At 40.2% G+C, this 25,346-nt stretch overlaps 5 protein-coding genes across 7 annotated transcripts; 2 read left to right on the plus strand and 3 right to left on the minus strand.

The window, feature by feature from the left end:
- Positions 1 to 121: 121 nt before the first annotated feature.
- Positions 122 to 4,309, minus strand: LOC110978401 (E3 ubiquitin-protein ligase PPP1R11-like). The gene is made up of 3 exons (XM_022233380.2): positions 4,069 to 4,309; positions 2,608 to 2,710; positions 122 to 1,663 (listed from the first exon to the last, which is right to left on the minus strand). Exons 1-3 carry the CDS (start codon positions 4,132 to 4,134, stop codon positions 1,494 to 1,496), a joined length of 339 nt encoding a protein of 112 aa, XP_022089072.1. The 5' UTR covers positions 4,135 to 4,309; the 3' UTR covers positions 122 to 1,493.
- A 64-nt stretch (positions 4,310 to 4,373) lies between these two features.
- On the plus strand, positions 4,374 to 11,353 carry LOC110978400 (general transcription factor IIH subunit 4-like). Its single transcript, XM_022233377.2, has 14 exons — positions 4,374 to 4,528; positions 5,265 to 5,369; positions 6,565 to 6,696; positions 6,861 to 6,954; positions 7,064 to 7,155; positions 7,280 to 7,388; positions 7,592 to 7,660; positions 8,008 to 8,091; positions 8,822 to 8,873; positions 9,081 to 9,213; positions 9,312 to 9,438; positions 9,587 to 9,665; positions 10,004 to 10,065; positions 10,172 to 11,353. Exons 1-14 carry the CDS (start codon positions 4,407 to 4,409, stop codon positions 10,286 to 10,288), a joined length of 1,377 nt encoding a protein of 458 aa, XP_022089069.2. The 5' UTR covers positions 4,374 to 4,406; the 3' UTR covers positions 10,289 to 11,353.
- Positions 10,302 to 17,668, minus strand: LOC147797223 (serine--tRNA ligase, mitochondrial-like). Its single transcript, XM_087143226.1, has 17 exons — positions 17,279 to 17,668; positions 16,797 to 16,898; positions 16,518 to 16,592; positions 16,312 to 16,386; positions 16,057 to 16,105; positions 15,745 to 15,799; positions 15,258 to 15,405; positions 14,700 to 14,735; positions 14,327 to 14,393; positions 13,842 to 13,887; positions 13,592 to 13,629; positions 13,333 to 13,379; positions 13,060 to 13,169; positions 12,796 to 12,889; positions 12,493 to 12,606; positions 11,798 to 11,863; positions 10,302 to 11,586 (listed from the first exon to the last, which is right to left on the minus strand). Exons 1-17 carry the CDS (start codon positions 17,666 to 17,668, stop codon positions 11,539 to 11,541), a joined length of 1,560 nt encoding a protein of 519 aa, XP_086999352.1. The 3' UTR covers positions 10,302 to 11,538.
- Positions 17,669 to 17,795: 127 nt separating this feature from the next.
- LOC147797224 (transcriptional adapter 1-like) lies at positions 17,796 to 22,024 on the plus strand. 3 transcript variants are annotated; one of them, XM_087143227.1, is made up of 9 exons: positions 17,796 to 17,895; positions 18,290 to 18,326; positions 18,696 to 18,750; positions 18,981 to 19,049; positions 19,182 to 19,291; positions 19,606 to 19,806; positions 19,963 to 20,111; positions 20,537 to 20,696; positions 20,811 to 22,024. In XM_087143227.1, exons 1-9 carry the CDS (start codon positions 17,834 to 17,836, stop codon positions 20,964 to 20,966), a joined length of 999 nt encoding a protein of 332 aa, XP_086999353.1. In that variant the 5' UTR covers positions 17,796 to 17,833; the 3' UTR covers positions 20,967 to 22,024. The 3 variants fall into 3 exon arrangements, with proteins under 3 accessions (XP_086999353.1, XP_086999354.1, XP_086999355.1); XM_087143228.1 differs by having other exon boundaries at positions 20,540 to 20,696; XM_087143229.1 differs by having other exon boundaries at positions 19,185 to 19,291.
- On the minus strand, positions 21,899 to 25,334 carry psmb1 (proteasome 20S subunit beta 1). Its single transcript, XM_022233312.2, has 6 exons — positions 25,145 to 25,334; positions 24,275 to 24,382; positions 23,954 to 24,035; positions 23,705 to 23,834; positions 23,285 to 23,391; positions 21,899 to 22,700 (listed from the first exon to the last, which is right to left on the minus strand). The coding sequence occupies exons 1-6, from the start codon at positions 25,228 to 25,230 to the stop codon at positions 22,515 to 22,517; spliced, it is 699 nt and encodes a 232-aa protein (XP_022089004.1). The 5' UTR covers positions 25,231 to 25,334; the 3' UTR covers positions 21,899 to 22,514.
- Between the last annotated feature and the right edge of the window lie 12 nt (positions 25,335 to 25,346).

The following is a 25,346-nucleotide window of genomic DNA, read 5'->3' on the forward strand; positions in this document are numbered from 1 at the left end:
GGGTATCAAGTCACATGAGGATGCACATGTTCAATCTTCACATTATTTTGGAAAAGTTATCAAGTCCTCGACTCAAAGCTACTTCTAGTGCAAATAAAGTAAAAGTTTTGCCAAACCAATGTACAACTTCAGATCATATTTCTGTTTATTTACATCAGTTCACACCAATAAATACAAGCCTACTGTCTTACTTTGATAAGTCAACATGGTAAGCATAGATTCACACATTTTATACAGGTTTTCACATGGAGATACACAGCCTTGCACACTTGTGTGTAATATATTTCCATCATATTCTTCAAAAGCTATGTGTTTACATCACACTCCAACGGGTATCCAGTTAAATGTGCAAATAAAGGGATGTAGTTTCACCTGCCTCTCTTCAGCTAAACCCTCTGAAACCACCTGTTAGATATGAAGAATCTGGTGGGGTTGCTGTTCATCTGAAGCAAGATAATGTGTAGTTCATTGTGTTACCAGAGTCTCAGGAATTCTTTGAAGACTTCTAGGGGGAAGAGTGAGGCTACAAAAGTCTGGATTGTGTATAGTAATTGGATATGGGGGGGTACCCTTCTATATCTTGTGGAGTATATTGATGTTTGTATGAATGCCCGTTAAGTCACTGCTTAACTGCACCCATTTGGCTACCCACCCTGAGGTTCCTACAGACCAATGTTGTAGTTGAGATCCTTTAAGACCTTCAAAAGACCACATAAGACCAACACAAGGACTTCAGTCTGAATCCAAGTCATAAGCTACTCAAATGAACTGCACCGAAATCATTCCTTTGTCATTGTTCACCCTGTTACTTATGACTAATCTTGTGCATGGTCTTGTATCTAATCTTGTGTCTGGTCTTGTGTCTGGTCTTCTGATGGTCTCGACTACAATACTGCCCAAGATGGTACTGTTTATCTGCACACTACATGTACATGCATTTCAAAAGACCATACTGAACTTCCACATCTTGAATGCACAATCTCCTGACACCTCTACATACATATACATGTACACTAGCAATTACATGTAAATGGAAAACAGACCTTTACAATCTCCTCTCCAACACAGAGGGAGAGGTTTGACTACTCCAGTTAAGTCTACTCATGTATTATCATTGATAACTGCTCCATGTGTGTACATGTACTTGAACTTTGAACTCAAAAGTGCAGACACATTTTTAGCTTGGATTCCTTGGGTCTAAAACCCTCCACCCTGCCATGTACCCACTCACGAGAGTTCAATGCCTGGGACTCGCTCAACTTACTGGGCTTACACAAGGACTTGAAACTGTAACTGTACTGTAATGAATTGCTCATGCCAGGAAAACAGGAAAATGTACACAAATTGCAACAGGCAACTTTCAAAATCTAGAGATTCTACTTGGCAAAATATTTAATAAGTCCTTTTCATATCCATTCCATAACAGGTTTTTATGGAAGCCTACAATCTATGAGAGAAAATACTCTAACACAGGGTTGAAAAGTATTCAGGAATTAAGCAGAAGTGCCCCCCTCTGCCCCACATTGCTCTGTGCCTTCTGGTGGTTGCTTTTCGTAGTTTCCTTTTCTCTGGTGTCTGCACATTTTACACTCATCATCATTACCACTCTCGTCACTTGATGAACTCTCTCCAAACATGCGTGGCTTCTCATATATGCAACAACCTGAAAATTTACAAATACACAATACATGTTACAAATAGTCAAATACAATGAATGACCCAATCTTACAAAAGGAGTACAGATATCAAGTTAATATTTTCTGAATGAGTCAGTTGTGAATAAGAATGAATTATCAGACTCCCCCATATTCAATTTGCAATGTCAATAATCATAAGACTTGTAAGATAATGGTTCTTGTTATGTCCGTTAACTTACAATGTAATGAATTCAACCAAAGTTATGTTTTGTAAATAGATTACTTTCAGATGAATAAGGAAGAACGCAATAAACTGAAAACTTTGAAAATATTTAGCTATTTCACAAAAATTCCCTTTACACATTTGCAGAAACCAAGGACTTTGAGTAGTAAGTGTCTCCATATTGTTCCCAACTTTTTTCTTATGTCAGCTTCAGGGACTAGGGTTAACCAAAGTCGGGGCATGTTTTGCAGCCCCTAACCAGAAATGTGTTTGAGGCATCAAAGCAACAGCCAGGACCATGTCTAAAGAAGCCCACTAAACGAACAACCAGAAATGGTTACGCCATCAAACAGAGACAAAGTACAAGGAGCAGACAACCTTATTAATGAACGTCATTATCCCTCAATATTCAGCATGTTTTTTTTTACCAGTACTGCTCTCTCCTTTCACATTCTAGAAGAAAGTACCTCTTTTGGTTCACTGCATGTAACCAAATTCTTTGGAATGAATAATTCACTTATTTGGAAGGAGCAAAAAGATTGGCTGCTTATTTTCCACCATGTTGAACTGGCACTGAACCAAATCTAATTTTCTGTTCTCATTTGGTCAACTATGAAACCATACTGACATACCCAAAGTCAACAAACTGCCTGACTACATTTGTAATGAATGACCACAGCAGAAATGTGATTCTGGTCAGGGTTTCACCATGGTTACCAAAATATGACCCTGTGTATGTGTACTTACATTTTGATTTCTTTTTGCCCATGTGCTCATTATCTATGACGCCATTTTTCCAGTTGACTTTCTTGTGTGACTTTGGTTTTCTCAGTTTCAATGTTACTGATGGCTGTGGAGAGGTGGAAATAACCACTTCATTAATAATCAGCTGTACTATAGGCCGGCTTGTAAAAATTATTGGAAGTTAACTTGATTAGCATAGCTGGGGACATAAATGAGTGAGGGCACTGTTCCTTTGGGACTCATTTTCTTAAATGGAAATTGTAATTAAAAGTTGCCATTTTCCAGAAGTTCCAGCTCCTCTATCTAATTTCAAATTTTTTGAAATTTTAAGTGAAGCCACGCCGTTGAAATCACGCACAAATAAGAACAAAGATTGTATGAAAATATGTATTTTAAGCTTTTCAGTCAAAATCCACACTCATTTTTGTGTACCAAAAAATCAGTTTGCTCTGCATTGCACATTTACAAAAAGTTCCAAACCATTTCAAAATATCCCTACTTTCAATCAATTTTTCTTTGCTTTGCAAGGACCGATTGAAACCAAACCTATCAAAATGTTTCTTACGACATTCTCTCCAAGATCACATCAAAGAACATACAAAAAATATGTTGAAAAATTTATGAGCCTCCCTAGCAGAGCCACCACACATGTAAATATACATACATGTACCATATGGCCACAGTTTACAAACACCTCACTTTAAAAGGCCTACTGTATTATTCTATAGCCCTCTATAAGTTGTAGTTCAACAAAACTTGAACAAGTGGTAGTCTGGTAGGCCTGGTTCCCAGACAACTCATCCGTTGGGACAACTCGACTGTTAAGACAACTTGACCATTAAGACAACTCAACCGTTGGACAACTCTGCCGTTACGACAAGTCATCCGTCAAGCAAGTCGACTTTGACCCAGAGACAACTCAACCGCAGGAGGAGTGTACATGATGTATGTGGCAAACGCACGCAGATGTTTAGCTATAACCTAGCACCACCAACTGCTGGGTGATGTGTTTGTGCAAAATTGCACGCATTGCAAGCAAAGGCCTCAGGGCATGGCACACACTGGAATGGTTTCATGACTAGATGCGATGGACGGTGAACACACGGCCATGGCTGGTAAAGGAAAAAGGTGGCCAGCTGTATCCCACATGCACCACAGTGCCATGGAAATATACTGGTGATCCTCGATTGTGAACAGGTGAAGTCAAATTTCATGGAAGTTACTGTGTTGAGGACTGGGAAATGTATTTATTTCGAGTTGTCCTGAGTTGAGTTTTCCCAACGGACGAGTTGTCTGGCATGTCTGGACGGGCCCGTAGGCTCACGACATAATTTTTTACCGTACCACATGGACATAAACATGTTCAAATCGAACGAAAAATTAACGAAGCAACTAGCTAACACTGGCAGTGACTGGCACTGGTAACACTAGTTAGGCGTAAATAAAAAAAAGGCGAGACATTACCGATCTTGGCGTCTCTGTTCGAGTCGAAGTCACCGTCGGAGTTCGCAAAGTGTGTGTAGATGACATCGTAACCAAAGTAATTATCAATTTAATTTATTTAGTTAAAAAAACAGTCATTTTTAATGAAGGCCAAGACTTAAACCATGTAAACGTGACTCAGGATTTATTCTTACCCCAGGCCAAGTTTACGTGCTTCTCGACATGTTCGTGTTTAACATTGAGTAACTGGTAATCGGCACAGCTGATCAGTCATGTCAGTTGTTACGTCTCTAGCGTAGGCGCGGCTAGGCCTAAGTGATTACCAACGTAAAGTCCCACAATGCACTTCTTCTACCAAGATGGCAGCCTCCATGGGAGAGAAACTGATGTGCAGCGATTTGCATGGATATTTGCAGACTCTTCCTTCGTCTGTTCTCGACAGATTATACAATCATCCAGCGACTTGTTTAGCTGTGTTCAGGTAAACGATTTTAATGATGGATTCGGGCCTATATTATTGTTTTTTTGCTGAGACTTAACGTCATCATCGTTTACCCCCAGACTGGTGCGGTACGGACTCTCACTCCCGCTCCATCCTTAGCCACACATCCGTATACGTAATTTTGTGTCGTCGTACTGAACATTTTCGGCGCACCCACCTATCATCGTGGGCGAAATTTCTTTTACACACAGAGATGATCCTGAGCCTCTCTGCTTTTTTAGCACCATTTACTGAATGATTTTACTCACATTGTTCTGGTATTTTTCAGTCTTTTTTCCTTCACCCATTCAATCTCACAGGCTCGCTCTCACAGTCACCATCTTTAAAGTAAGATTGTTGAACATTACGTCACTTGACCTCTCATCATCTCGATGGCTATTCCATGTCAAGATATATCTAATACACGGACTGAGCGATAAGATACTACATGTACCAATGGGCTTTTCCAAAACTTTGGCAACAGAGAGGCAAGAGACAAACCATGACAAACAATACTAGCCTCAGTTTCTGTAATAACTGACTGTTGCATGGTCATACAAGGTCAACCATCAACTGTAGGAATGAAAACATATTTTCTAGGTCAAGGGCCAATCTGGCATGTCTTGAAAACTGAAAACTTGACTCAGTTTGTGATCAGTATTTGAAGTGCTCTCAGTTGGTTTGCGTCTTTCTTATTTACAAGTACAAGGTCTAATGTCTTGTTTAATCATTTCAGAGAGCTGCCGACACTTGCCAAGCATTATGTGACCAGAGTGCTTTTTGTTGATCAGCCAGTGCTCAAAACATCAGTGGAGTCTTGGGTACAAAAATCGCATCTAATGTAAGAGTTAAACTTTCTACTAACCTTTTTGAAAGCTCTTTCCGGGCAACAGTTTAGTTGTTCACTTATGTCAACATCCAAACATTTAACCACTTCGGGCCGGTGCATTTTTCAATGTTGAGGATGCTGGGCCGGCATGACTATCATTTTTTCCGTTTTCAAAATCCTTCAACAATTCATCATTCCATTTAACAGTCGTTTATAGCCGCACGGAGTAATCTTCAGGCACTACTCCAAGTTGACAGGTGACCTTCATTGACGCCCGAATATTTCAGCCAGGCCTGCAGCCTTGTAAACAGAGCCCAGATTGTGCGGTGTTATACAACTGTCTTTTGTTCATGAACCTGGCTCAGTGCACTGCTGACCTCTTTTCAATAGGGGCCAGATTAGCATACAGCAGTGCTGCGTGGCTCATTGCTGTGGTGGTGGAGAGCTTTTGTCCCCGGTGGTAATCCGCTTGCTCTGAATACCCCAAACCCTGGTATACGGTTTCAAAATAACGCTGGATTATCACCACTTTTGAGAGTGAAAAATGCCGGTCATGCCCAGCAGCCTGGTCTTTTGTTCGGAGTACGGTCTTTTGTTACAGGGCCCTATTTCCTTTGTCCGAGTTCGGAGACCCCGGCCACACATATAAACCATACGGCTCTGATTTCGGAGTCCCCGGCTGGTAGTGGTTAATATTGTATTCTATTTTTCGAAAAGTAATTTGTCCTCTGAGCAATTAATTGAATTGGAAATGATTTAATCTTCTATGTCATTTGTTTCCTGTCATTCTGTAGCAAAGAACACACAACAGTCATACATTGTCTTTGTAACTGATGTCTAAAGAGAAACCCATATATTTTTATTCATATTGGAGTAAATACAGAATAGATTGTATACATTTACTCCAATAAAGACCCTGGCATCATGGTGGCTTTGGTAAGAGGTCAAAGTCACCATGAAAATAGCTTGACAGTTTGACCTCATAGCCGGCTGCAAGGTTGATTATGCAGGTTGGCGGGTATTCTGCAATTAAGCTTTAATATCTATGTTCAGGAACTTTTCCAAATTGTCCAGAGTACATGGAAATTGATGTAAACTTGATGACTAAAGCAAGATGGGCTGTTTTAGTTAACTATGTAACTAAGAATGAAATATCTTGTTTTGTTTTCTGTCAGTCATGCCTGTCTTTTTTTTTAATCTGTGGCAGGAAACACAAGAAGGCAGTGCAGGTTTTATCTGACCTGCGAGTGTGGCATGACCAAACTCTTCCAGGAGGTCTACCAGGATGGCAACTCAATCCTATCTTTAGAACCAATCTCAGGATAACCTTACTGGGAGGGTGGGTGAATGAAGATGGCGAGTGCATTCAGATTCCATTTCTGGTGTCTTCTTTCCCGAAGGTCATCATTGTAGAAGAATGAAACAGTGTCTCTCTTGAGTGACATTAAGATTGTTCTGAGATTTTTTGTTTATGTGTGTGTCTGGCTACATTTACATCATTAGGGGGAAACCGTGGTCAGGCACTGGAAAAACTGCCCCAGACAAGAATACCAAAGACATTGAGAGCCTCAGCAAGTATGCAATGGAACGGTGGGAGGTAGGTGCTTTTATATAAAGCATGTTTTCTCAGTGAAATCGAACAGCTTTATACAGCAATGAATGTAGAAATGTACATGTATCTCAAACTTCTGTTTTGGTCTTTCCAGCTTATACTTCACTTCCTGGTTGGCTCTAAGGGGCAGGATAGCGTGTCTGCTGACATCGCCCACGTCTTAGTACATTCAGGACTCATGAAACTGTAAGTCCAGTGCAAAAGTATATTCACGTCACCAGCCAATTGCCAAGACTGGTAGAGCAAAGATGTCGGATAAAGTGTCTTTGCCCAAGCACCTGACTACCCGTTTTGACCATCCATATTGCAGGAATGAGCATGGCAAGGCAGTCATTACACCGTCTGGTTTCCAGTTTCTACTGTTTGACACTGCATCTCAGGTCTGGTTCTTCATGCTACAGTATCTGGAGACAGCCGAGGTAGTTAGCAACTCTGGTGAAAGCTTTCTCTCATTTTTTGTCATGCCTCTCTCTCAAGTCTCCTTACTGGAAATTTCCCTAAGTAATTTCCATCATCCAAGGACCCTGGCTTGGGTTATTGTCAAAATAAAATAACTAAACAAAGTTGACTGTCAGCCATACCCGATTTGTAATTTACTGCTTTTTGTGTGATTTCTTTTTAGTCTCGAGGACTGGATCTTGTGGCTGCCCTGTCATTCCTATTTCGTCTCAGCTTTTCAAGTTTAGGAAAGGTAATAAAATAAACATGTACACAGACAGGCAGCTCAAGCATAGGCACTGTTAGGCTGTTATCAGGGAACCAGATTTTTCCCTCCAGGGAATAACCTAACAGCTGCAGGCCTATTTGTTCCAATTTAATCGCATTGGAACCATCCAATCAGTATGAAAGCTCAAACACACTAAAATCAAAAGTTTTCCCCTGTTAGGTGATATTCTCAATGCAAAGTACATGTACCAAAAGAGCAGCGACAGAACATCTTTCTTAATGTCCAGGTTAAATTTGTGTGCAGGAGATAAGTTGATAGTCATTCTTTTGTCCACGTTGTTCAGGTATTTGCAAATTGACATTTCTCTCTAGGACTATTCCTGTGAATTCATGAATGATTCTCAACTCCAGTTTCTGCAGCACCTTCGGGAACTAGGTCTGGTCTTCCAGAGAAAGGTGAGATCAAAAAACATTGGACTGTGGAAGGATTTGAAGGATTTATTAACTACTTGCCTCCAGGGTTGCCGGTACCGGACACATATTCTTTATATGCGTGGCCAAGGTCTCCAAAATCGGACAAAGGGAACTGGGCCTAGTAACAAAAGACCGTACTCGTAACAAAGACCAGGCTGCTGGGCATCACCAACATTTTTTCACTCTCAATAGTGGAGATAATCTAGCCTTGTTTTGAAACAGTATACCACGGTTTTGGGGATTTAGCGCGAGTGGATTGCCACCGGGGACAAAAGCGCTCCACCACCGCAGCGATGAGCCACACAGTACTGCTGCATGCTAATTTGGCCCCTATTGAAAAGAGATCAGCAGCGCACTGTGCCAGGTTCGTGAACAAAAGAAAATTACGTAACACCGCACAATGTGGGCTCTTTTTACAAGGCAGCAGGCCTGGCTGAGATACTCCAGGGTCAATAGACGTGTCTGTCAGATTAGAGTACAAACCAGACAGTCCCTCGTGTGGGTGTGAACGTTCAGTAAATGAAGATATGAATTTTTAAAGAATTTTAAAAACAGAAAAATAAAGAAAATTATCCTGTCCCAGCATCATCAACATTCATAAGTGCTTCCGGCGTGAAGTGGTTAATATGAAAAATGTCTTCAAAAGGAACTCTCTATTTGAAAACTTTGTGATTGCTGTTATTATTTCTGCATTTACTATGTTTACTTTCAGAGGAAGAGTATGCGATACTACCCAACTAGTCTTGCAATCAATCTAGCATCAGGTATGACTTCAGGGTTTTTGAAAAATTTCCTGGAGTGTTCAGATTGTGCAAGTGGGGAACTGGGAGGGATTTGCCCCTTTCTCCACCATGACCCCTCCCCTTTTGTCCCCAGCATATGTTATTTGCAGCTTGCCATTGCTTGATATGTGGCAACCTTTTATTTGTACTCTGGATAGCTTAACTAGTCCTACATCCTTTCTCCCACAGGTGTATCCAATGTGAGCACAGACAGTCATCGAGAAGGTTTCATCGTGATTGAGACTAACTACAGAATCTATGCCTACACAGAGTCTGATCTTCAGGTGGAAATCTTAGGGCTGTTTACACAGATGCTCTACAGGTAATCCGTCATCTACAGTTGATTGAGTTTTGTAGATCTCGCAACCGAAGTACCAGAAACAATTGTGACCTGTCTCTTGTGATTCTCTGCCTACTCAGATTTCCCAATTTATCTGTTGGCATAATCACACGCGAGAGCATCCAACAAGCTGTGTCATTTGGCCTCAAAGCAGAGCAGATACTCCACTATCTCAGAACCAATGCTCATCCAGAGATGCGCTCTAGGGTAAGTCCCAGTCATTCCTTCTAGCCGTGCCAAATCTAACAAAATCCTAATTTGGGAAGTCTGTATAGGACTATGTTAATTAAGTGAAGTGGCATTCTAAAAAGTTACTCAAAAGTTTTATTAAATATACCATTTTCTTTTCCACCAGGTGCCTATTATTCCATCAACCCTGAGCGATCAGGTCAGACTCTGGGAACTGGAGAGAGACAGACTGTCCTTCCAGTCAGGTAAAAGTTCCAGTCATTGCCTGGTTGCAGGCTTGTTTCTCTTTGTTCGCGAGGAAGTAATGGCTCCGTGCAAGAACTGTAGATGGCGCTGCCAGGTGTACTCTTGGGAGCCATTGTCAGCAATTGGCCAGATAGATGCCAACAGTTGAATTGAATTTTACCCATTTTAAGGAAGACAGTCTAGCTGTTATTAAGTGTCCCTCATGGATCACATCCCTTTGATTACAAGTCTGTAAAAAATCTAACCTTTTCAAGAATTAATCATTTTCATCCAGTGAAAACCAAGAATTACTTCCCCCCCCTCTTATCATGCTCATATTTCCTTGTTTCAATTGCAGGAGTGGTCTACAACCAGTTCCTGTCATTACAAGATTTTGAACTGCTCCGAGACTATGCCAAGGTATTGAAACAGTATCAGTGGTGAAGGACTGTTGTAGAATCCATTATCAGGTGATAGCAAAGTGTTTTCAATCACTCTGTCAGATGTTCTCCTTTTTTGTTTTTAGGACTTGGGCGTCTTGATGTGGGAGAGTGCAGTCTCTAGAACATTAGTGGTGACACCAAGCGGTCACGACGATGTCAAGAAATTCTGGCGACGACAAAAGAAAGGCCAACAGTCATAGCAAGACAGAGGACTGTCTGTGTATCTTGGAGTGTTTATTTTTTCATCACCTTTACAGTAACTTCAAGCCAACATCAATGGTCTTCTTTGAATCATAATGCAAGTTACAACACTAGTAAAATCAAACAAAAGCTTCCATGCTTACAAAATTTCACAGCTCCTTAATTGCAAGAATTCACTTGAATACATGTATTCGCTTGAATGGGGGCATGTGGCCTAGTGGTTAAAGTTTGTAGCTTCTGATCATAGGGTCAGGGGTTCGAATCCAGCTGGTGGCAGCATGTTGTGGTCCCGGGCAAGTCACTTTACCCCTATGTGCTTCTCTCCACCCAGGAGTAAATGGGTACCTGTGAGGGCAGACACGGTTATGTTTAGCCGTTTGCACCAGGCTAGTATACTCCTCAGGGAGCTGAGATGGTTTCAGGAATGTTCAGATGATGTGATCCCAATGTGCAGGGACAATGATAATACGCACATGGAGACATTCCGTAATATGCGCTACATAAGAACTGATTATCACTATCCATGAAGTTTCATCCTTCCCAAAATTTGTGGTGTAATGCTCAAATGTTGGCAACAGATTTCAACACTATTGACACAGGGTCTTTGAAAGCGGAAATCACAATAGACCGATTGCGCCTGCTAAATCACTTGACCTATAGTGGGTATCAACCCCATAACAGCGTGTGTTTTGAGTGTTGTTTACTACAAACTATACAGCCAGGTTATGGTTTAGTACCCAGTACATTCGTAGTCTGAGTACGGTACCTACCGTCCGCGTTATATTTAGTAAATGATACTTATAAAACACTTTGCTTTTGGTGGACGTCGTGTTTGTTGATATTTAATACCCACTATAGGTCACGTGACTTAGCGGGCGCAATCGGTCTATATGACTTCTCTCAAGTATCCTGAGTATCTTCTTGAAAAAAAAAATCAAAGTGAGGTACACTGAAAGAAGGAATTTCATCATTATATCTTGCACAATATGAGGTTCTGTTTGGTGGAAAACATTTGAACATTTTTGTATGGTTTGTACATATTCAATAAAATATGGACCATGTTACATTTTACTGCGTTGGAGTTCCTTAATGTACTCCAACACACAAGTTTCCAAGACATTTTAATAAGAGTGCAGAATATACCAACTTGATCAACATCACTAAGTCAGGCCAGAGGTGATCTTGGGGGTTGCTCCGGGGTCACGTCCACATCAGTACGTACAATGACATTATCCAGACTCTTCCATTGTCATTTTGGTATTGCTTGTGGTAAGTAAGGCTTGAGAACTTCTGGCAACTGGAGAAAAATACGAAACAATTATTCATCAGATACAGAAAATGGACAGCAGAGAAAAGCTGGATCAACCCAGGATCTGAACCCAAGACATGTAGACTGCAGTTGAAGTGGCCTACCAACCCTACTGTCCACTATCAGCACACCTGTCCAATAGTGGAATGAACATAAATCAAGACAGAGAAAAGAACTCAAAAGTTATTTGTGTGCTTACCTGCTGATGTACAGAGGGAAGAAGTGCAGCAAGTATGACAGAAGTATCTAGTGCTGTGCAATGTACCTGACGATGACAATCAAATATTAAGAAAGCTATACCAATTATTGATGTCAAAGACAGAGACATGGTGTGTCTGAGTGCAGAGAGATCTCCCAGGATTCATCTATAGACTAATCCAGCTATAGTAAGTTTGTGCAGTCATGTTAAGCTCACATGAGTCTCGCTCTGATTCCAGCAGAGCTGTATATAGAGAGAGTAGCGTTGACTTTGGAACCAAAATGGCCGTTCATAATGTGAGCAAAGCAGCATGCAGCTATTGCGTACTAATATGGGCAATTCACAATAGTGCGCCTCCAAGAGTTGCAACACGTTGGCCAATCACAATGCGCAAAACCTGCCGACCCTTTCCAGATGAGCATTAGGTTGACAGATATTGTGCAGTTGTGATTGGCCATGCATTGCAAACTCTTGGAGGTGCACTATCGTGAAACGCCCATTTTGTCTATGTGCAATGATGCATAATCCACCATTTCAGTTCCAATTGTTGCAATATTTACGTCGCAACTCTCTCCATAAAGAGCTCTGGATTCCAGTTTACAACCTAGAGTTTCTTCGCTAAAATTATATAACTGTACAATGTCTGTATCCAAGCAGTATATTCAGTGGATATGTAGGAACTGCATTATGCCTACCGTGTGGGGAAAGTTACGTTGTCTACTCTGAGCTGCTTTCTGCGATGGTATTGCTGGATATCTCATTTTTACTCGTCGACTGATGTAATCAGTACAGTTTGATACACTGGCAACCTAAACACCAAACCATAACAATGCATTCGATTTCATTGAGGATTTGTGATCTAAATTTCATTGCTCTTTGGCAGAACACAGTTCAAAAGGAAATTACTCGAGTCAACCATTTGCAAAAGTCTGCCCACAAGATGGAAGAGTTGTACTGAATGCAGAGGTAGGAAGTTTATTTTGGAAACTTAAACTTACCTCTACAAATTTACCAGCATCTGGTATCCAGACTTCAATGGCACATTTCCTGTACATGCTGGGAAGTAGATGGGCACTTGGAACTTCAACAATTCTTCAAGAACAAATAATGCAGAAATTTGTCACTATTCAAATGAAAGAAAGGCACAGGTCTGGAAATACAGTCATACTGAAAGTACACCACTGTTTCAAAGTTCTACAAAAAAGGGACTCTCTCAAAAATGTCAGCCTCAAACTGCCGTCCATTACTAAGCCGATTCCTACCTGCCATGAAGAGGGAGACGTGATAGAAGACTCCTAGCTGTACTCAGAAACTGATTGAAAAGAGCATTACTAGCTGCTTCAGTATTCTCACAAACTCCAAACAGTTCAACCTGCCAATAAGTAAACACCATGGTGGATTCACAAACAGCATTTGACTTTTACATAGGTCCATGCCCAACGATATCTCACTTCTATCTTCTTATATCTTTGGAAACAGTTGAAATGTGTCAGAGCAGTTTAACATTAAGTGACAACGAAGGCAACCTGTCTTACCCTCTGTGACTGGAAACTTTCTTGAAGTCCCTTAAAATAAGCAGATTCTGTAAACAAACAGTTCAGTATGTACTGAATTTATCACAAACCTTAGCACAACAGTTTCACATTTGCAGCAGAACTTTGAGTAATACTCTAGAACCTTTTTCCAAACTTTTTAGTCTTTATTCTGGAACTTTACTACTTCTGATGGATTGTCTTGTATAAGACTGGGTGTACTGTAGTTGGACTTTATAATGAAGTCATAAAGGTGACATACCTTGATGTTGTTTGTAACTTCTTCCAACTGTAAAGCACCTGAAACAAGCAGAGAAAAGTAACAAGGTAACAGCATTTCAGCCAATCATACTGAGTACTTCATAAGCATATTTATACTGAAAAACACATTGAGGAAAACAAAATCTAAGAATTACAATTTCATGACTCTGAAACACAGAAGCTTCAATTTTCCAGCAAAAGCTTTTTGAATGTTGCTACTTTTTCTCAACAAAGACTTTTGTACTGCTTACCTGTAGGGTAAATCAGATGCTTCAACAACAGACATCATGAAGTGCGCTGAAACAAATACAAATGTTCTGTAATTCAGTTGTTAATTGTTGATTTCTAAAAAAAAATAACCTTTGGTGAGAATTTGTTCACAAGATGGTCAAGAAATTTGTAAAAAATAATATGAAATCTGCAGTAGTCGACGATGACAAGAGATAGTGCTATTTTTCTGACAGTGCCCAACCCTTCATGACTTTAATTCTGGCAAAACTGAAAACGGCTGGATTAGTATCACAATGCATCAATCTTACTGCACATATTACGTGGCCATTCTCCTGAGGAATCACACAAATCTTCCAAACAGACTAAAATGGCTGGTGTTGTGTCTCCAAATCCAACCCAGATGTTTTCCTTGTTTTTTTTCTCCAAAATGAATCTTATATACTTGCAGCGATGAGATTGATTTCACTTTTAAGGGTCTTTAGCTCAGATCCAAGAAACAACTTACCAACGAAAGCCAAGGAACTGACTCCTGCTAGATATTGTACATTCTCGTGAGTCTCAATGGCATATGTCTGTGAGAAATGAACATCAAATCATTTATAGTGTCAGATATCATCTTCTAATTAGAACATCCAAACCACGAGGCGGAATAAGCAAACAGGCTATTTACCGCTGGGTAAGCATCAACCAGAAGTGAGAGTTTGACTAGCAATCAGGTTCAGTTGCCAAAATTGAAATGTTGAGTAATGTCATCAAGATGGTTCTTGGTGCAACCTTGACTTATGAAATCAAAAACCTCATTGTAGGAAAATACATGTACCATGTCTCAGCAAGTTTTCATACCAGAAGATTTTTAAAAAAGGAGAGACAGATCTTACCTCATTGCTGTTGTCTGGATCTAGACCAAGTGATTCCTGCACAGAAATGGCATAAAGGACTGACATGAAACTTGTGGGATAATCCTGTGACAGTTTACTAATAAGTGTCTAAAGTTCCTACGCCACACATCTGCTTACGATTTTTAATTTAATATGGAGAAAGATCTTTGTGGGAGCTGTAGAGGGTAGTGTAAGGCATACAGACAAGTTTCAGATAAACACACTTCATGGGCAGTGGTGGTGCTCAGTGGGAGTGTGTCAGGGGTCAATTTTCCCTTCCAACCCCATCAACTGCTTTAAAGGGGGACAAACCCTCTCCTTCCACAGGAAGTACATGCAATACTCCATTATATAACTGCTATTCATTGTAACATTAAATGGAAAGATAAAGTGTGCACATTAGGCAACCAGGCATGTAAACTCAATATAAAATGTTGCTCAATTTACTGTTTTATTTTCTAAACTTCACTGATACAGGGATATCCTTTGGGGGGCCCACTGATGAGAAGTCTTACGAAACCCATGACAATCTAAAAAGATGTGAAGAGCTCAACTCACCAGTGCAATAGACTTGTACATAGCTGGGCAGGAGAGTGGGGTAAATCCTTGATCTAGGAGTTGCTGCTTTACCCATTGGGTCAATGCTAGCTCCAGCAGAGCAGCCTCGTGCTCTAGGTAAGCATAGCCTCCATGGGACATAGGGTGACTAATGGAAAATACACAAAGACAGTGAACTAGATCAGCACAGGATGCGTCAAGACATCTGTTAGGACTGGAAACAGTATACTTGATTCTCATAAAAAGCTGTCTAGAAATACCTGGCAATTAACAACAGGACCAATCATCAATGCTGTACAACATTCACTTATGTTGATAGCTGCTTCCTAAGATGTGAACACAGGGCTCTGCCATCATGACTAAGACAAGTAAAACCTTTGACATCAAAAGTAATATTCAAGTTTAAACTCACTTAGCTTCATGTGAGTTTCAGTTGATATCTGATCTCAATATGAACTAAATAAAATACACATATGTACGTGGTTACCTTTCTGTTAGAAATATGTTTGGCGACTGCTCTTTAGGCTTGTCGCTCTTTTCTTCTGTAAGAGATAGAATCTAACTGTTATTACATCTTTCAAAATAGTCAACAATGTCAGTTTATATAATCATTCTACATTGTGACATAATTACAAAAACTTGCCAAGCCATTTTTTGTAATTAAGGATCCCAATGATTGGATTTTGTGTCCTTCCTTTCAGCCAGACCAATGAAATGTAAATTCTTTCTCCCAAAATAATGCACGTGAGGTCAAATGTTTTTCTGTTACCCTGCTAACCTCTCTTTCAAGAATTCTTACCTTTGTCAGTTCCAAATGTCTCCAGAATCTTTAGCATACTCCCACACGGCTGTGTTTGAAAAAAGAGAGACTACTCTTCAAAGATTAAACATCAACGATGTATGCTGCAGGGTTTGGTTTTTAATACATGTTGAATTTAACTGTTAAGCTAATTTGACAACCAACAGCTTGACTTCAGCTAATAAAATAAAAATAATGAAGCAAGATGAAGAACGGACAAGTACACTATTCTACTGACTTCTTCAAAATGCTTACCACGGCAGGATGTAACTTGTTAGGGAGCTTGAGAACAGCAGGATAAAACTCGTCTGACAATGAGGCTATAGAAAACTGGCAGTAAATGCAGGAATCAGTTTACAAAATATAACCAAACAGTGGTGTAAAGATAGAGGCAATGATATCTCAATTAAATCAATGAAAGAACTATGTACATGTAATAATTACAATTATTCTACACTTACATTAATCTGGCGTAATTCCTCACGAAGTGACTTTCCCATCTGTTGCAGTTTGTCTTTCTGTTCTTTTGCCCCACCCTGTGGAAAAAAAAAAGTTTGGGGAAAGAAAATATCCTTTTCTCAAATCTTCCCCTTAAGCAATGTAAGTGTTTGACACTATGACAGTACTTTCCCAAAGCTCAACAACTACAGTGCGATGGAAGATAGTGCTTTGAGAACTTTTAAGTCAGAACAAACTACAAATTATAAATCAATAATTTTATCAAGTGAAAATGAGATCACCTTTTTTCTCAAACGTTTAATATCCTCATTGACCTTTGACCTGCGATCCTCGATGCAACTTTTCTCCTGTTCAAACTTCTGGAGCTTCTCCCACAATGAAATCTTTGTTGACAAGAAAGTTGAGAAAATGAAAATATGAATTTTGTAAACAATGGTAAATCAGGTACATTTTCCAAAATGTCATATTATATAAATCTTGTAAATCATGTAAGTTGAAATAACATTTTTTTAGAATGAGAAGAGGAAAATACTCATATAAATCTAACCCTTAACCCCCAGTGCTATATTTTCATTTTTACCTTAACGGATTATAATTATTCCTGGTATGATCTGTACTTAAACATGAATTGCAACGAAAATCACAAATATTGAAAAATTAACCAAAATTACAACATCAACAACAAAAAAATATGAAATGTAGGGAATATCACCATACTCTGAAAGATTTATCAACACTCGCAAAATATATCAGAATTTCTCACCAGTTTTGATACATTGACTTTATGGCCCCTGGCATCCAAATTCTTTTCCAACTCGCTTAGGTCTCCAAAAATTCCATCAAAGTCAATTTCTGGTTTCAAGACAAACGGTACATGGTCCGCTTCTGACAGAGGAGTATACAAAGCTGATGAGAAGTGTTTTGCTACTAGCTGCTGTACTTTGCAACTGCCTTGCAACTGACGTTGTGAAGACGGAAAACCTGAAAAGCTTTTGTTCACTTCAAGGAAATAACTTGTACCATCAACCCTGTCTGGTGACGACTCATCGAATGAAATTCTCGAGGCAGATCGGTGGGGATGAAGACCGATTCTGACTCCAATTTTTGGCTTGTGTGTTCTAAGACAAAAGCTACAAATACGCAGCATGTACATGATGAATTTGCTGTGTGAAAATCTGCTTAATGCAGAAGTTTTCCGGAAGTGCACGAACGACTTCTAGCGGTCTGCACCACGTGTGAATCAAAACAAACTTATCCGAATGAAGTGCGCCCTCAATCGACTAGGTTATGTGGCTCAAGCTTAACGAGGACAAGCAACATGAACGACCTAAAAATTGCCAAACGGAATTTGTCCGATGCTTTAGGCGATAACATCAAGCTGTAAGTATTCAACCCATCATGAATGACAAACGGGCCATGGTGGCATAACTGTATGAGATAAGTTGGCTGCAGATTGAGAAGAAAGTGACTTGAACTGCAGCAGTCATGATGTAGTTGATGATCGGATATGGATTCGGGCGCCCCCATTGACATGTTACATCCAGTAACATAGGGTTGGTTGTGAGTGGATGTACTCTCATGATATAGGCTTGAAGAAAAAAGAACATTAAGTTTCCTTGTTTATGGAGAAGTAGAATTTGGAGCAGTACTATATTCACATGGTTTACTTTATTTAACATGCTAAAGTAAGACTGCCCTCCCACACAGTGCTCAGTAGGTTGTCTTGTCATAGCAAAATATCACATGGATCTCCTCTGCTTTCTAATCGTTGTAGATATTGGGCCAACATGAAGTTATGGTATAGACAAAAGGTAAGTTTATTTCACAACTTAATTTTGTTGATCATGATAATGCCCCCCCAAAGAAAAAGCCTCTAATAGAAGAAGTTATAAAACTTACACGTACATGTAAGTAGTCAAAACTACCCGTTAGCTATTTTGAGATTTCGCTGTTTTGAGGAATCACATTACTGTGGATATCATAATTACAGTATCACTAGCAGATTTTAAAACAACTCACTCCACGTTTATGATACATTTGAATGAAATATACATGTACTATCATTGCAATTTTTGTACATCAATCTAGTCTGATGTATTACTGTAACTAAGTAACCGTCTTTGCCTCTAGTGTTTCAATAGTTGTTAACCTTTCCTGATTTCCCTGCAACTGTTCCCCAGATTACCAAGGAGGAATTTGATCTGGAGGCCCGTCGTCTTCTCAGCGATGACAACAGTGAGTCATTCAAAATGTTTTACTCCTGATCAGTATGCCGTTAACAATGCCTGCCATTTCTGATTTACGCTCATTAGTCAACTGCCTCCAAAATTCCTCTCCAAGGGAATTGTTGTTGAACTATTGTGTTGCACAGCCCATACTTGGGAATTAAAAGGCGGATGGTTCGGTATTAGGCATTAAACTCATCCGACTTTGACAGAGACCATTCATTTGCTCTTTCATTTCAGTACATTTACACAACGAGTTTCTGGTGACAGTACTCACAAGATGTCAGATACTCAGCTCAGAATCATCAGGTGAGTTTCAACCTTTCAAGTTTTGAGAACCTTTCTCTTTATCATGTGATAAATACTGTTGAAAATATGTAGGTTTATATTGGGCACTTTTTGCAGTCGTCGTGATGGAAGTTATTTCTTTTCCTCTCCCAGCAGAGGCATCCAAGGTCAAGAGCAGTAGTTTATCCAGCAGCACGGAGAAGCTGACGAAGAAGAGCAAACCACCAAAGAAGAAGAAAGTCCTCGTCAGACCCACCTTTGAGGTAAGTCTTGAATTCAAATGACAGCCACAAGATGTGCACTTAAAAGTAGGGATAACTGGCTGAGAACACCTGTCACTTGTAGGGTAATGATCTCATTCTTCATTGCATGAGCACAATAAGGGTTTTTGTACAAAGTTGGAAGTACAGATTCCTTATTTTGTTGTCAGTTTTCTGGGATAATCCTCAAAATTTCAATAATGAAACGTTTGAGTTTTCCTATTTGCATTCTGCTAGCATCTGCTTTTTGGCAGAAATCAAAATACAACTCAACTTTTCATGCCTGTATAATTATAATCACATTTTTTTCCCCCTAGAATCGCTTTGTGCCACCAGATGCCATGCTCAAAGCTCCCGCTGTGGCCATGCAAGTTGAAGAGTCGTTAGACTTCTGCGCTCGTAGCCTGTTCCTACCAGACCCTGCTATGCTCCATGGGCGTGTCTTTGTCACGGCATGGGAGTGGGGCATTGATAACGTGTCAGGAGCTACCATACCATTGATAATGCACTCAGTGCAGGTAAAGTAGTGATAAGACAAGACAATTTGAAGTTCTGTGATCTTGTGTGGTTTTCATATGTAAAGCCATTGTTCCGTAATCACTAACATAGGACAGAAATCACTGTTTTTTTCTTCTTGCACTTTGAAGTGTTTGTTCCTCTGTGTTTATGTGTAGCATGTACTGAAGAACGTGATCAGTGCAGTGATTTCTCGTCGCAGCGGCTACAGCGTACGAGAAGGCAAGTTTAAACACAACATGGGTGTCTTCATGCAGCTTCCATCCCTCCGAAACCAGTCCAGAGACCGACCTCACCTTGAGAAAAGGTACAAATGTATGTCCAAGTTAACAGCAAGTGGTGTCTTCTGGGTGCCGTTTGGAATTCAGATGGGCTATGTTTCCATCTGTTTTGGTCATTCTATAAATTTGGTGTCCAAAGGTGTTCCATTCTTGTGTTCTTGTTACACCTGACCCTGTGTCATTGGACATAGAACTATCATTAAGATTGACTTCAAATTATTTTCTACTTTTTAGACAAGTAATCTGCATTACTTAAATAAATTTCAATAAATTTTGCAATAACTTACAAATCATATGGCAGATATGACAGGGACCTTAAATTTGTATGACCCATGTATCCTTGTTTAGCACGAAGTAGTAGTGTTATATTTAAGACACATGCTTTTATGAGTTGTAGGTAATTTGAACCATCCAGCTGTACCCAAATTTGAATTTTGTTTGGTTATCAAAGCAGCTCTTCCACCAACATGGAAACCCCATCAGGCCAATACTCTGTGACCAGACCAGACTCGGAGACCAGTGAACAGTGTGCAGTCATGCAGCAGGCAACATCTGGTATCCCGCCCACTCAAAAGCCTGTGTCCACCTACGACTTGCTGGATGCCTTGCAGGTAATCTGACCCTGGGAACAGTTTTTGGGAGTTTTGGTTGATAAGTTTTCTTGTTAAGTATTTGGTTAAGTGAACCACAGGTACAACAGATTCTTATGATCTGATCTTTGTTAGGTTCATCCAGGTGTCTTGGCATCACACACAGTCAGCTGTGCTGCAGTTGAGCGCACCATCGTTAGACTGTGGCATCCAGACCGCGATGAGTTACACCAAGATGACATACAGAGGCAGAGGGTAGCTCAGCAGCAAGAGGAGCTGATGGTCTTGTGAGAGATCAGGGTCAGTCATACGCAAAGTGCCTAGAACGGTTAGGGGCACTCATAACCACTTCCTGCCAGTTATTCCGGTACCGGACACGTATGCTTAAACGCGTGGCCCGGGTCTCCGAAATCGGACAAAGGGAGCTGGGCCTTGTAAGACTATACTCTTAACAAAAGACCAGGCTGCTGGGCATTACCAACATTTTCTCACTCTCAATAGTGGAGATAATCCAGCCTTGTTTTGAAACATTATACCACGGTTTTGGGCATTTAGCGTGAGCAGATTACCACTGGGGACAAAAGCGCTCCACCACTGCAGCGATGAGCCACACAGTACCGCTGCACGCTAATCTGGCCCCTTGCTGAAATATTCGGGCGTCAATAGATTTTGTCTGCCAGATTAGAGTAGCCACCAGACAGTCATTCGTGTGGGTGTAAATGTCCATTCATTGAAATGATGAATTTTTGAAAACTGAAAATCCTGGAAATGTCCCATTTGTGTGCACTGCATTTTTCAAACCACCCGGCAGCAAGTTGTAAATAAAAATACCTGGGATATGACACTTGTAAAATGGATTAAGGCAAACAGTGATGTTGAGCCTGGTGTGCCCTAGGATTAACAGAAAGATTTTGAGTAATATGGTCACTGTACTCTTCACTGTATTTCTCAACTGGAAGTGCACTTTGTGCCGGCCTGCAAAGGATGAGCAAGGCACTGATAGTGACAGGTCAAGTTGTAATGAGACAGTAATTTATTCTTTTTGGCCTTGACAAAAGATGAAAGCACCTCTGCAACCAGTTTTGTTACCAAATCTCTTTCAGGATTGTACCAATGTAACACTAAACCTCCAGGTCCAACACTTAGAGTGCATATTTACAGTGCTAGGGTGACCCTTGGATCTGAAGCAATACTTGACAGAATTTTTCACAAAAGGAACAGACTTTCTTCAATTTGCCATCAGATTCTTAACTTTATTAAACAAAAGCATGCACATGTACACACTGTAGATGGTAACTTATGAATTGTACATGAACGTAAATAAAAATACCATTTCTATAAAGAAAAAACCTTCGTGTAGAGAAGTTGTGCTTATCCTGTTTGTGTTTTTACCATGAACATTTTGTGTTGCATTGCAGAATAAGAAACATATCCTTTGTGATAACCACTGCTTGAAAATGAAAATGCACTGCCTTGGAAAGTTTTCCATTGAGCTTAAACTGAACTTTTCCATATGTTTTCACCAGTTGTATTTACTTTAAAATAATACGGTACTCTTTCTTTTTTGCCTTACCAGAGTGCTTGAGGAGATGTACAGTTTTCAAGTAAACATCAGACATTTTGAGTAATTACAAGACGCATTTCTGTAATTCTGAAATGAACATTTCAGTGTGTTCAACTGATGTAAACAGGTGATTTCTTTCCTTGGATGTCACATCCATGTAACAACCAGATTTGATTTATTTATCCAGAGCAGACCCAAACAGCCCTGCTGCCAAAAGGGAATGAGATCTGACCTCAAGTAACAACTAAAAGCTGTACATTTCAAGATTCCACTGCCTAGTCTCGTCTTAGTGGGAACCTCTCCTCACGTACACCATCCTGGGTGACAATGTTCAAGACGATGCCATCTCCAGTGTAGATATCTCTCTCAGCAGCTGAGATGAAGACGTCCTTGACCAGTGCCACTGCCTTCTGTAAGCTGAGAGGAGGTGCCACATACCCCTCCTGGTTCTTGCCGCCAATCTGACAATGGAAAGACACTTTATATCAAGCTTTCCCCTTGTAATCATCTCCGAATAGATTCAAGTCATGTGCATTACTTCAGACATGATCAAGGAGGCCCAGTTCAGCCATTTCTTGTTCACTGCACTGGTTATTTTCCATCAGTTGTGCCGGATGCAAACCCTATTCTTGTACCAACAATCAACTTGCTTGGTTAGCGTATCCTTCGGTCCCTTTGATACACAATCTTAGTATTGGGGCATGCCAATTTAGCTTCTCAGCCACTTTTTTGTACACCTGCTCTCTACAAAATTCTGGAAACTGCTTAAACTTCAGCTTTTTCCTCTCTGTTTTCAGCTTTTTTAGTATATGGCCATTTACATCCCCCCAGGGGATGGATTGATTTCTTTCAAATGGTAGTCAAGATACCAAGATACAGAATACTCTATTATTAAAACAATCCATAGTTCTTCATAATGCAATTTAAGCTACCGTATTCGACTATCTGGCTTTGCTAAATTCAAGTCTTTTCATATCCACTCCAGTACATTTCTTCCCCATGAATACAAGTCTGCCTTCCACAAAACAGATGGCCAACAACTGACCTGGTTGTCTAGTAAAGGTTGAAGGACGGCACTTGATGAGCCAGCAGCTCTGTATACCTCACGCTCATAGGAACCCACGGGATCAAAGCTGTATACACAGCCTTTACCTATAGAAGGCAATCACATACGGTAGTTGAGCAACATACTTCATAAAGATCTCTTCTCACCACCAGCTCTCCTCAAAGCCAACATTTCTTCACAGAAGAGATTATTTTCCATGGTTTATCAGCATGTGCTACCTCTTTGCATAATGCAATTTCTACATGTATACTGCTTCGTTTTTTCATAAAAAAGCACTTTAGCTCTATGGGGTTGTGTAACTTGCTATAAAATAACAAATGGATCTGTGCGAGGAATGTACAAATCATTCTGCCGCTGTTGGCTTTCATGAGTCTACAGCAACTGAAACATTCTACCTACCATCTTCGTCAATTCCTGCCAAGACATTGTAGGTGTAGTAAGGAAAGAAGCGTCGGTAGTACAAAATGGATGACAACATGGATGCGATGGCCTTACAACTCATCTTCTTGTGGTTGTCATGCTCATACATCTAATCCAAGTGAGACAAAATGACGATGTAAACCTCAAAACAAAGCACCGACAAACAAACCACATGTATACACTGTACAAGGCTGATGTGGCGCAAACATGACCAAGAAAAAGATGCACCTTCAATCTTGCTTCAAGAACTTTTGTCAATGTGAGGACATCTCCGTGGAAACCACAACATCCGAGGACAGTATTGCCCGTTCTGCAACCATGATAAGAAAAACAGAAATCCACTTAAACAGTGTTTTATTTACGAGTTGACCTAGTTTAAGACTCAATTTTGAGAATTTTTGCAGATAAAATGAGGTTTTTAACACGGGACACTGTAGAGAACAGACCTTCAAAAGCTGTACAATGTATATGGCAGTAGGTGAAATGTCCATTTACAAGCACACTGAAAATATTGTTTGGGGTTCACTCCTTTTCACTTTAGAAACTTACAAGTTGTATGTTTTTGGGAGGTTCCTGCTGTGAATTGAGAAGCCTTCACTCAGTCTTGTGTCAGATGCAATAATTGCGAAGTCATCGCCAGCTACAGCAAGGATCGTGCTGGTTAAAAAAAAAAGGCGTATGAGCTTAATTTCAGGAATTCAACGTTGTACAATGACCTTATATTTAAAAGAATGCACATCAAGTATCTGAAATGTTAACGAACCAAGATCCCCTAACTGTCATGCATATATTAGGTGCAATCAATATGAATACATTGTGATATCTGTTGCTCCTTCTTCAACTTTCCTTCCCTATTTCAAAACAATCTTCCACAACTGTGAATTGCAAAGGAAAGGTATGGTCTTAAGGTAAAACTATCATGATTATCAACAGATATTACAGCAAGGTTAACCAATCATGCAAAAATTGAGCGATTGTGCAAATCAACTTTGCAAGAAAGCCCAATGTATAAACATGTACATGATGTATATCCGTGACATCTGTCAAGGCTGTTATATAAACTAGGAATGGAGATTCCAGCAGTGCAGACTCATCCTGACTTAACAATTTATCTGACAAGTGGCAGTGCCCGAATGTACAAAGACAATATCACCTAATTTGCAGAATACCCTGCCACTCCAAAAAGACCCCTGGAATGACTGGTTACATGGGTACAAAATGAAAGCATTCATGAGAAAAGTGTGACAGTTTGAACTCAATGTTTTCCATGTAAACAAGACACGCAAGGGCGCCCTCTCTTGTGCTGCAACTTGCAAGGAAGACAATCAACACAGTAGATCAACATGTTCAAGCAAATCTAAGTAACAGTCATGACAGTTAGGCCTTCACTAAGCACGTTAATTTTTCCCTCTTTCGTACCCTCCATTCATTGCATATGGGCTGAAGTACCGCTGCTGAGGTCCCCCTAGGGATGCGTGAGGTGTAGGCTCCATATGTAGCTCCATGCTTCTTTTTAAAACAACCTTCGATAAAAACTGTAGATTCCGCTATCTTCTAGTGTTGTGTGACTCTGCAGAATTACGAGTGCTGTTTCCAAACCCAACTCATGCTACTGTAGCAT

This window comes from Acanthaster planci, linkage group LG11 (genome assembly GCF_054643075.1).
Source record: "Acanthaster planci isolate LZ-2023a linkage group LG11, COTS_SCS, whole genome shotgun sequence".
In the NCBI taxonomy this organism is placed as follows: domain Eukaryota; kingdom Metazoa; phylum Echinodermata; class Asteroidea; order Valvatida; family Acanthasteridae; genus Acanthaster; species Acanthaster planci.